Source organism: Mauremys reevesii, linkage group 5, assembly GCF_016161935.1.
Source record: "Mauremys reevesii isolate NIE-2019 linkage group 5, ASM1616193v1, whole genome shotgun sequence".
NCBI classification, from domain to species: domain Eukaryota; kingdom Metazoa; phylum Chordata; order Testudines; family Geoemydidae; genus Mauremys; species Mauremys reevesii.
Window position 1 is genome coordinate 105,426,553 of NC_052627.1, and position 12,573 is coordinate 105,439,125.

Below are 12,573 nucleotides of genomic sequence, written 5' to 3' on the forward strand. Positions count from 1 at the left end.
TTCAAAACAAAAAACTTTCCTCTGTAATTTTCCAGTGTCCCAGTTCATACATCATCATCTATAACAAGTGCAATAAAGGGCATATTTAATGTGTACATACGGACTTGTGCGTGTTACTTTTTATAAAACAAAAGAAGTATGTTGTAATCTTGTTATGCTTGTGTAGCTCCTGTTATTAAAGGTGTATGTCTTTATGAGAGGAGATTACAAATAATCTCCCTATAATCACAATTAAATCAACAAACACCAGCCAAGCCAATGTCAATGCTGAAATGAGCCCTATTCTCTCTAATACTTAGACATCATGGCACCCCCTTTAAACAAACAGTTAATGAGAACATCTTGTTGTGCCTACATATTGTAGGGCATATGGTACATTTCAGCTTTACATTTGAATTTCCTTAATTTTGTAGTTTTAACTTATTCCCTTAATGATACATTAGCAAGATTTTTTTTTTGATTGTTCAGTTTTGTTTTTTTACAATTATCTTAAAGATAAAAGGGCAAAAAACAAACAAACAAAAAACCCTGCACACACATCCTTACTCAGTCTGTGTGATACATTATGTTTTTTTCAGTCAAAATGTAGTATCTCAGATGACGTGCATTAGTCAGTTTGATCTGTTATGTTATACTCCATCTGGCCAGTCATTTAGGTTCAATATTTAGTGTCAGTGGAATTGTTTCTTATCAAGTGGTTCAGTGCGGTTACATCCTCTTTTTGGTAAGACAGTCTGGGAAGTAATTGTTGTGCATATGCAGTCTTTACTGTTTTTAAAGTCTGTGGCGGGGGGGAAGGTCTGTGCTTCCTCATGCCTGATCATACTGAAAGCAAGCAGAGAGGAGAGGAAGGAGGTTGGAGTGCTGACCTCTGCTGCATGCTTCTCAAATCCCTCGTCGTTAACAGAAAACCCTCTGTTCACTCCTCCACCTTCTGCATAACCATGGATCTGGGTTGGACATCTTGGAGTTAGAGGTTGAGGATAGGACCAAGAAACAGCTGCTGTTCATAGAGTGTCTCCCTCGTAATCCCATGGTTATCTGTGCGCAAGTTAATGCTTCTCTTAGTTGCATTAATTTCTTTGTGCTGTGTTGCTGTCAAATTCTCTACTAGTGTAAATTGGTGGTGTTCCATTAACCAGTAGAGCTGTGCCAATCTGTAGCAGAGAATTGGCTCTGAGACAGGATATTGGACATACATGTGGGTGGGAAAAGCCAAAAATGTGACAATGGTTAGGCTACTGATGTGGAGAGACCATGACCTATCTTGCTGGACTAATAGTGTTTCCATCTGTCTATCTATAACTATCTTTTTTATCTTGTCTTAGGGGGTGGGTATAATGTGGAGCTATGGCTGGAGTTTGGGCTATTTGAAAAGAGGTTTGTTCCAATTACCAAATAACAACATACCAGTCAGCATTAGTGCCTGCAAAATTGCACAATTGAATAAGAATGTTTCAACATTTTTACTAAAAACCAAAAATGGAACTGTAACTATAAGAAATGTGTTATTTTGCTTCCTCAAAGAAACCACTCGTAATTAGAAATTGTCTCTAGTCTCAGGCTGAGAACAGGTCTTCCTTCATTTTGAGGTTATAAATCACTAAAAACTAGATTATGGTGGCAATGCTGACTATCCCGTACCTAGGTCTGCTGTGTACATGTCTAGAATGTATTTTTATTATTGCTATGATTGTTATTTATTATTTTTATTACACTTGCCCCCATTGTGCTTGGTGTTGTTCAGACACATACTAAGAGACAGTCCCTGCCCTAAAGAGCTTACGGTCTAAATGGACAGACAGACAGAGGACTGGAGTGGAGCAGAGGCATAGACAGATGTTCCATGTCACATAACGGACAGTGGCCTAGATAGTAATAGAAGCACCCAGGTCTCCTGACTTCTAATTTGGGGCACTATCCCCTGGACCACACTACCTGTCACATGTAATAATACCATTTAAATATCTACCATGTCCTTCCTCAGAGAACAATATTGCCATTATCAGGGGGACGGATCTAGTAGGCCTTTTCCACCTCTAACTATACTACCATCATTATGCAGCCCCAACACACCCCTATATATGTAAATATATATCATCTGTATTGCACCTATCATAAAAAGTCCCTCTTCTTCCTTTCCCCATCTCCACAGGAAGAACGTCGTGTGATGTATGTGGGTAAAATCAGAGCTGATACCACCCGAACAGAACTGAGGGACCGGTTTGAAGTTTTTGGTGAAATTGAGGAGTGTACTGTACATCTGCGGGATGATGGGTAAGAATTTACAAGGCTATTTCTTGTTTAGAAGCTGCCCTATGTAAAAAAAAGTATGACAGTAAGATCACCGGTAGGGGCGTTACCAGTGTAAGTGCTGTGACAGATGACATGCTGAGTTCAAAACCTTATTTATTTTCTTTCAGCCTTATTTATTAATGTTGCTAGTTGAGATTTCCTGTCCCAGAAATAAGTATTTAGCTGCATGACAGGACAATCATGCTGATAAATGGATGCAGTAGCTTTGTCATTTGCACTACAGTAGCACCAGTATGTTCCTGCTTTCAGGAAAGGGTTACGTTAATGTGCATTAATGCTTTTTAACTTTTCTTCCCAACTGTATTTTTCAATTACAGAGACAGCTATGGTTTCATCACCTACCGCTATACTTGTGATGCGTTTGCTGCTCTCGAAAATGGATACACTTTACGTAGGTCAAATGAACCTGACTTTGAGTTGTACTTTTGTGGACGCAAGCAATTTTGCAAGTCTAACTATGCAGACCTAGGTAAGTATTTTGCTGTACATGAAATGTGAGTACTTGATATAGAGATCAAAATAAAACACATAATCCAGGGTTTGGTTTTGTTCGTAGCTATTGTATTTAAGTGTTGCTGTTTTTTTAAAGGCAAATGGTTTCTGCTTATGTGGCGAAAACAAGTTTAAAAACTACAACTTTGTCTTATGGCTGAGTGGCAGGCTTTCATAGAGTTTATGTACCATTCATTTGCAATTTATCTATATCGGTATGGAAATCAATGGACCCTATTGGTGAAAATATTGCCTTGGCGAAATGACAATACTTGGAAAACTTTCTGCATGCATTATTATTCTCTGTAACGTTATAACTTCTTGGTGCTGATATCGGATGTATTTATATGATCCATAAATAGAGGTAACGGTAGAGTCCCCAACAAAATAAACTTCATCATGATTTTTGCCCTTTCATATGTTTAGGTGCTAGTTATGTAGAACCAGCTGAAGACAAGGACTACAGACTCATAGGGTATGTCTACCCTGCAATAAAACACCTACGGCTGGCCCATGTCAGCTAACTTGGGCTCGTGGAGCTATAAAATTGCAGGGTAGACATTTGGGCTTGTGCTGGAGCTGGGGATCCCAGACTACAGCCCAAGCCCAAACATCTACACTGCAGAATTATAGCCCTTCAGGCTAAGCCCCACGAGCCCAAATCAGCTGAACCAGGCCAGATATGGGTGTTGTATTGCAGTATAGACATGCCCATAGATTTTAAAGCCAGGAAGGACCATTATGATCATCCATTCTGACCCCTTCCATAACGCAGGCCATAGATGTCACCCTATGATTCCTGCACTGAGCCCAAGCTTGTAACGGAACTAGAGCTTTTACAACGACATCCAATCTTGATTTAAGGACTCCAATTGATGGAGAATTTACCCACTCCCTTGGTGTTCACTGTTCCTGTGATTGTCTCTAATTGCAAGCACTTAAGGCAAAATTGTCACAGCCCTTCCTGATATTGGAACATGCTGGGTGTAAGACCTCAGCCTACTCCCCTGTTCAGACTGTGACTCAGGCCTTGGCCAGGAGAGCAGGATATGCTCATCCAGTGCTGCTTCTTGCAGGCAAGACTGTTTAAAGTGTGTGTGCAGGTGTTAATTTTTTACAGCATGCACGCAGGTGTTTGTGTGTGCACATACAGAGGCCATATGATCCACCTGAAAATTGGCTCTTAAATATGTTATCATGCATATGTTCATCATATATACATCCTATTTTAATAGCAGCAAAGAGTCCTGTGGCACCTTATAGACTAACAGAAGTTTTGGAGCATGAGCTTTCGTGGGTGAATACGAGTATATGTTTTGGAGTATTCACCCACGAAAGCTCATGCTCCAAAACTTCTGTTAGTCTATAAGGTGCCACAGGACTCTTTGCTGCTTTTACAGATCCAGACTAACACAGCTACCCCTCTGATACTTGATCCTATTTTAATGACCTTTTAAAATGCGGATTATTCACTAAATTTTAAACCTTAGCTAGTACCTGTCTAAATAGAATTAAGGTATAGCAGATATTCTTTTCTGACTAAAATACCAAGGGAAATGTTATTACAGTACCTTCATTAATTGGTTATTGTGTTTTTATGAATTAATGACCACAATCATTAAAATCTCTGCATAACCCTGTAACACAGGGCTAATGAAATCTTGTATGCGCTGCCCTTGGCTTTGTGTGAAGCAAGAAGTGAATACAAATATATTTTTTCTAACCAATTGATGTCTTCTCAGAGTAAATGATAAAAGTGATATGCATTGTTCACAATGAATATGCTATAATTCACTTCACTTGCTAAATAGATAGTGTAAAGCTTGGAAAAGGCAGCTGACTGCTGAAGAGATATGGGACTGATGATGAAAATATAAAAGGTGGCAAGTCATTTGTTCAAATGTTGGCTGATAAAAACAGCAAAGACAGATTGAAGTCTTGACTTGGTTTGACATATCTTCTGCAGTGATGAAGCCAGGGGTGTATCTAGTATCTCAATACATCTGGGGCTTAAAATAAGCTTCCTGACGGGGACCCTCTTGAACATTATTCATCATTGGCTGTGGGCCCTTCAAGATCTTTCTCTATTGAGTGGGATCCTCAAAGTATTTCTGAGCTGAACACCTTTGCTTTGTACTACTGACAGCCTGTGCCTCTCTCCACTTCAGATTGCCCTCTCTGAATTTCACAGACTGTGTATCAGATATAGGGAAATGATGGAGTGAACTTTTAACTTCATGAGTCCGTATAAGGGCAGAGGCAATTAATCAGCAATGGGTTAAACGTCTGACCTAAGGATCAACAACATCAAAAAAATACTGGGAGCTGCTTTTGAAGTGGCCAGAAGTTTAGCATTTCCATGATGAGGCCTAATCTCAAAGTCAAAAGAACTTGTAATGTGCATTGTGTATTCAATGCAAACATATCTCATGATTCAACCTCAGGTGTTAAGAATGACTATCATATATGTAGTGTAGCACAAACACAAGAACCAGGAATAGTCAGTATTAAATAGTGATGTGTCTAAAATGAAATGCCCGCAACCTCATCAATGTACCATGGTCCCACTTCTGCATTACATTCATATCATTACATACATAACTTTTCCTACAAGAGAATGGCCTCACTGAATTCACATGACTAGAGTTACATGAGTGATTGTGTAATCTCGGGCACGGTGGGTAGGTTACTTCCAAAACACAAACTTAATATTTGTTTAATCATTGTAATCTGGACTGTTGAACAGCTGTGTCTCCTTAATTCTCTAGCCTGGGGTGCCTTTTACACTGTTTTGCTGTCAGAACATCCACTCCTGGCCTGCTCACACAGCCTTCAGCATGCAAATACACTCCCAGCTAAATACATGAACACTCTGAGCAGTCGCTCATGAATTACATACAGGGCGACACCCTCAAATTCTTAGTCCCAGCCTTGTTTCCCCAGAAATGTGCTGCTTCTACTGTTCAGTTCCCTTCCAAATAGTACAAGCTCTTAAGAAGTCCGTCATGTCATCAAAGGAAAATGATAATGCACCAGCCTTGTTATCCCAATGGAGTTTCCCATGCACTTTAATCCAAACACACTCGTTAAGATAAAACAATAAAATACATTTATAAACTAAGTGATTACAAGGGATGATACATAAAACTCAAGATTGGTTACAAAAGAAAATAAAAGTGTAAATCACAAGCTAGTATTTAACTTAAACTAAGAGAACTTAAAAGCAAATGGTTTTGCCTCACCATTCGCTGGTTGGGTCTCCTTTCAGCCTGGGACCCTTCCCCCTTAGTTCAGTTCTTTGAGAGCTATTGATGTCATGAGCAGAGATGAAGGAGGAGAGAGGTATGAACTGTCCCTATGATGAAATGTAAATTTCTTTTTTTACACCTTCCCGTTGATGGAGAATGGCTGCAGATGATAGTTTTTTAACACCTGACTGTGGTGTCAGTGTGTCTTTGTCTCTGAAAAGCTGGTTTGGGCCTGCTTTTTTAAAAACTTGGAGCATGTTACAGCAAGAATACATAATAGAATCTTATAACTTCACATATAATGTTGATACACATTTTTTACCAGGACAATAATGTTCAGCAGATTATGACACTTCAAATGATACCTCACAAGGCATATGTTGTTTAAAATGTATCATAGTCTTGAAAAAGTGATGAACATAATAGTATAGACCAGCAGTTCTCAAACTATGGGACAGGCCTCTGAAGGGAGGCATGGAAATGTGTCAAGATATGTGCGAGCTGTGTACTTTTTTTTTTTTGAAGAGCTCTCGCTGTCAGCCCTGGGTGGCTCATGCTGAAGGTCCGGGCACACCCAGGAGGCAGGGATAAAAGGGACAGTGGGGGCCTCGCCAACCTGGGGCTGACAGCAAGAGTCCTGTCACCTGAGCTCAGGCTCTCTTTCCCTCCCCACTCAATCCCTCACCTGGGGGCGACAGGCCTCAGGCTTTCCTTCCACACTAAGTTTGCTGTGAAAAGTGACTGACAAATATCACTTTTCACATTGCCACTGTTACTTCTGTGCTGCTGCTGGCACAACGCTGCCTTCAGAGCTGGGTGCCTGGCCAGCAGCCGCTGCTCTCCACTCTGCCTTCAGAGCTGGGTGTTGGTATGTGTACTTGGGGGGAAGACCATAAATGACTACAGACCCAAAGAAGGGGGGCCCAATCAAATCAATTTGAGAACCACATTATTATTTATCATTTGTATTACAGTAGCATCTAGAGATCCCAAATGAGGGTCGCTAGTGCCAGATGCTGAGAATGGATGACTGGAGATGGATCACTCAATAATTTCCCTGTTATGTTCATTCCCTTTGTAGCACCTGGCATTGGCCACTGTTGGGAGACAGGATACTGGGCTAGATGCACCTTTGGTCTGACCCAGTAAGGCCATTCTTATGTTCTGTACAAAGCCATAGTCTTTGCCCTAAAGAGCTGACAGTCTAAATAGACAAAGTAAACAAAGGGAGAGAAAAAAATACAGGAAGGTGAAGTGACTTGTCACCCAGCAGGACAGTTGCCAAGTCAGAAATAGAATCCAGAGCGCCTGGGTCCCAGTTCATTGTTCTATCCACTGCCTTTCTGCAGAGCCCTTTATCCATGATTTTAACCTGTCTTTCTTCAAGCTATGATTTTATTAGAAAGCCCCTTTCTTACACAAAGCTTCTCCACTACCCAAAGTCTTGATTTTGGCGCCGTCATATTACAGGGACATGTGAATTTGCTCACTGATGCCTTGTTGTTTCCATAATGCTAGTGATTCAAACTGATATGAAGAACAAACTGAAAGCCTTAGGAAGCATTATTGTGTGGGGAGGGGGAGGGAAGTGTCAATGAAATTTGCAAGACCTCTTAGCTCACCTCTGCATCTCTTGGTTTCAGACTCAAACTCAGATGATTTTGATCCTGCTTCCACTAAGAGCAAATATGACTCCATGGATTTTGATAGTTTACTTAAAGAGGCACAGCGAAGCCTGCGTAGGTAACATGCATCACAGCTGAGGATAATGGAGGGATGGCGAATACCTCACGGACATCATGTCCTTCAATAATGGACAATTTAGAAGTCATACTTAGGAATTTCTCCTACTTTACACTCTCTGTACAAAAACATGGTTTACATGAACACAGCTGCTCGAAGAGTGAAGAGGCAAAATGGATATCCAGGAAGCACATGTATATCCATGGGTGTCAGCTTTACTTTCCTGGGGTGATTGGCGGTGGGGGGTTCTGATGTTCATAGAGAGTGCAAGTGCAAACCCCTTGAAATGGCAGCAGTTCCACAGAGTTACACTTAAAATGTAGAACTTCAAAATGTGTACATATCACATTTTAACAAAACAAAAATCAAATTGAGAACTACAGCTGCTGATGTCTGGGAATCAGATGCTGCATTTCTTTAAAAAGGCGCTTCTTCCCACAACACAATGATAATATGACAATCCAGAAGAAACCACAGGTCCTAGAAGCTGACTGTCCTTTTATTTTGTTTTTCTGATGGAGGAGAAAATGAAAGGCTAAACCTTGCCTAACATTTTGAAGTTTCATCTTTTAATTCTGACACCCATGTAAATGTCCAAACTGTTGATCTTCCACAATGAATTTTTCAAAGCCTTGTTAATGGTAAAATGTGCAGCTTGTTCAGCAATTTTATTCTGATGAGCGGACATGGTGTTGTATTACTAACGAGAGTTGGGTATAACTATCTGGGGGAGCGATGTGTACAGATAGCTTATTTGCTACATTCTCTAATGTAGTTGAGTATTTACTGATGTGAAATGGGAGTATTTTTATTTTGTGTACATACTGTATGACAACGTTCTTTTTTGGTTACAGCTATGCACTGTAAATGCAGCCTTCTTTTCAAAAACTGCTAAATTTTTCTTAATCAAGAATATTCAAATGTAATTATATGAGGTGAAACAATTATTGTACACTAACATATTTAGAAAGCTGAACTTATGCCTATATATATTTGATTGTAACAAAGAGAAAAGTGTGCGTGTGTGTGTGTGTGTGTGTGTTGAGTGCAAAAATATCAATGCTTTACACACATTCATCCCTTCTTTGGTGACCTTATCTAAGAATTTTGTCAAGAACTATCCAAGCCCAAAAGGTATTAACCACTTCTGCAATATTTTCCACATTTTTCTCATTGTTTGTTTTTCTTTTGCCGTTTTATACACTGAATTTGTTAGGGGAATGAAATTTTCTCATCTAAAATTTTCTAGGAGATATCATAATTTTATGTAAAATCTCTTAAATGGGTAATCATTAAGAAATGTTTTTATTTTATGTTTCAACAGTAGTTTTGGAACTAGAAGTCAAAAATCTTTTTAAAATGCTGTTTTGTTTTAATTTTTGTGATTTTAATTTGATAAAAAAATGCTGAGGTACTAAGCACGGTATGATTTTTACAATAATTTTGTGTGTCTAAGCACTGTTCTTGAAGCCAGTAATCTTTTCATTGGCAGAGCTTGATGGTATTTATCTATATTTTTTACAGTTATGCATCCTGTATAAATACTGATCCTTCATTCCTTTGTTTACTAAAGAGACATATTTATCAGTTTCAATTAACATATTTATTATAAATTATGAGACGACTAAAATAATAAAAAGGCCAGTGGAAATTTTGTACCTAGGATGCATGACACTTGTCAGGTTGGAGTAAGTGCTTCATTTGGAAAATGCAGCTTTTGCAGGAGCAGTGTTTTTTTACTATGCACTACCATGGCCTCAGATGTGCCCATGACATTGTTGATGAAATTGCTTCTGCTAAATTAAATAGAAACTTCAGGAAAAAAAAACTACCATTCTGAATATCAGGATTTCATCTGAACTTGGAGCTTCTAGACTGAATCAGTAAAGTTTGGAGTCCGCTTGTAAGTTTATAGATTGGTATTCTATTACTGTTTGGCATTCATGACTTCTTTTAAAGATATGGCACACCTACCTATTTAATCTCCCTTCTCAGCCCGACTCTTAGAAAACTGATTTCACCCCCAAGCCAATGCAGCTGATTTTGATAGCTGCATTCATTTTATCACCAGCATATTGTGTTCTGAGAGATTCCACTGTCTGTCTTGTTGGATGCTTGCTTGATTTTTTGGCTTCTTATTTCTAAGTAGATAGATAGCAATAAAAAAAGAGAACTTTTTCACAGGTTCAGTGTTACAATTGTAACATCCTTTAATCTGCATTATTCTTGTCGTTGCTCTGTAGGTTAAAATGCAGGTATTTTAACTTCGATTGTGTGAATGCCAAACTAAAGTTTACAGTTTTCCTTTCTGGATTTTGAGTATCTTCTGTTGTAAAGAAAAGACTATTAAAAGCAATAAATTATTTTTTAGAAATCAATATTTAGTATATCATATTATGTGTTCAAGGACCAGATGCATTACCTATTTTGCCTTTAAATTCCTGTGATTAAATTTTAAATATGTTCTCTTTTGCCCTGAATTGCTGAGATGAACAAATTGTGTGCTTTTTTCTTCCTCTTCCCCCTCCCCCCACCAACAGACATTATACCACAGTTCAATTTTTTTTTCACTGGCCTGACAAATATTCTTTTCTTGAAGATGGCTTTCCTCCGTGGACTTACAGATTGCATATGAAATTAACGTAGAAGTAGGATCTCTGAATAATCTGAATAAAGCTATTTGTATCTTTAGTAGACACTGTGGTTAGCCCATCAAAATGTAAAGTTAGGGATTTTTTTTAAGAGAACATTTCAAATTAGCACATGTATCACATCATCACTAGAGGCAAACTGCAGTATAGATCTGTATGTCTTTTAGATGAAGATTGTACCGTTGCTTCCATGCTGTGGTAAGTACCACATCTGCAATACTGGTAACAGAACTGGTACTTAGGAACTATGGTCTTTTCTAGAGATGTAACAAAGTAATTCCTACATAACACAAATTGATCTGAATCCAAACAGAAGGAGCCTAAAATTGAGAGGAAGGGGGATTCTCAATCTGTGTTTAAACAACTCTGAACAACAGTTGGGTTGCCAGTGCCGATAACAGCACGGAGAGAAAAGTTTGTGCTACTAGGGTATAATAGTTGGGTCAGCTGAAAAAAGAAAGCCTTCTTTTCATCTCTTTAAATGTAAGCTTACAGTAGGTAATGATTATGTGTCCTTTTTGATGGCTGTAATGAGAACTTCAATCACTGTAGTATAAGATCTGATCTATAAATGATCTAGAATAGCCATGTAATATAATGTGATGATTCTAAATTTGTACTTATATGACAGACATTTTCAATAATGTGAACCACTGATCTGATGGAGCTACTGTAAAATTTGTACAGTAGGTGAAAGTGTAAAGCTATTGGTTGGACTATGCTGAATAGGGAAAATGAACTATTAGTTTAGCCCTAGCTGGGCTATTTTCCACCTGCCAATTCTACATGTACTGTTGTGGTTTAATTCATTGTATGAAAATTCCTGTGATTTTTTTTTAAATGTGCTGTACACATCAGCCTCACTGAGCAAATAAAGGGAAACGAATGTTTCAAATTCATTTCTGTTTCTCTTATTTATCACAAATGAATTAGTGGCCTATTTTCTAGCTGGACATGTACTGGGTTTCCTTTTATGCTCTATGTATGTTCATAGCGGATTTCAAACAATACAACTTGCATCTGGGCTATTGCTCTTTGTTTTGAGCAGGGGACCAAAACAGTGGGTTTACAAAAGAAATCTACTAGGTGAAAAATTGCTCTCGGATTTTTTCACCTGATGTAACTAAGAGTCACTTTGAAGGATCAGCAGATCTAAACTTTCAGTTTAGAAATGACTTAAGGAAGAGTTATTGACTGTTCAGCAGTTGTAATGGGGTACAGCCTTTCACTTCTAGGTCACTCATTTGAATCTAGCTCAATCTGGTAAAAGGGGTTGATATCTACTGCCTAATGAATAACAAGCCTCTGTATCATGGAACACACCACCACAACTGGCACTCATTAGCATCGTTATCCCAGTAGAGAGGCCAAAGTGTTAACAAGCATGGAGATTTGGGGCTCAAGCCTCCTTTGCAAATGGAAGATGTACACCTGCAGAGCCATTCACATTGGCTCAGGTAATAACTGGAGATATACCAATCTCCTAGAACTGGAAGGGACCTTGAAAGGTCATTGAGTCCAGCCCCCTGCCTTCATTAGCAGGACCAATTTTTGCCCCAGATCCCTAAGTGGCCCCCTCAAGGATTGAACTCACAACTCTGGGTTTAGCAGGCCAATGCTGTAACACACAGGTAACAACCGCAAAGTTCAGTACAAAGCCTACTACAAAGCAAAGTGCATACCCGGTATGGTGACCTGGCAAACTATACTTTCAGCATGAATGCACAGAAAAGAGGTGCAGGTGGAAGGGGAGAGAAATGAGTTTATTGGCTGCAGTTACACTGAGCTCTCATGCATGGTATATTAGTGAGTAGTCAGTGACCAGGAAAAACCCATGCTATGGCGTGCTGCTGGGAACCTACAAGGATGATTAGTAATAAAGCACCAGGCAGAATGGCCTTCTCAGTGGCTCTTCTAGTGAGCCCCCTCTATATGATTGGAGGGGGAGGGATAGCTCACCACCACCAAACCAGTGGTTTGAGCATTGGCCTCCTAAACACAAGGTTGTGAGTTCAATCCTTGAGGGGGCCATTTAGGGACCTGGGGCAAAATGGGTACTTGGTCCAGCTACTGAAGGCAGGGGACTGGACTCAACTCAATGACTTTTCAGGGTCCCTTCCAGT

At 39.3% G+C, this 12,573-nt stretch overlaps 1 protein-coding gene across 3 annotated transcripts in view; it reads left to right on the forward strand.

Moving 5' to 3' along the window:
• The window catches only part of PPARGC1A (PPARG coactivator 1 alpha), a 480,987-nt gene extending 469,665 nt beyond the window's left edge, over positions 1-11,322 (forward strand). For all 3 annotated transcript variants that reach the window (XM_039541759.1, XM_039541760.1, XM_039541762.1), the window contains 3 exons: positions 2,156-2,277; positions 2,634-2,785; positions 7,700-11,322. In XM_039541759.1, the coding sequence (XP_039397693.1) occupies positions 2,156-2,277; positions 2,634-2,785; positions 7,700-7,803 (378 nt within the window). In that variant the 3' untranslated portion in view covers positions 7,804-11,322. The remainder of the gene's footprint in view (positions 1-2,155; positions 2,278-2,633; positions 2,786-7,699) is intronic.
• Positions 11,323-12,573: the final 1,251 nt, after the last annotated feature.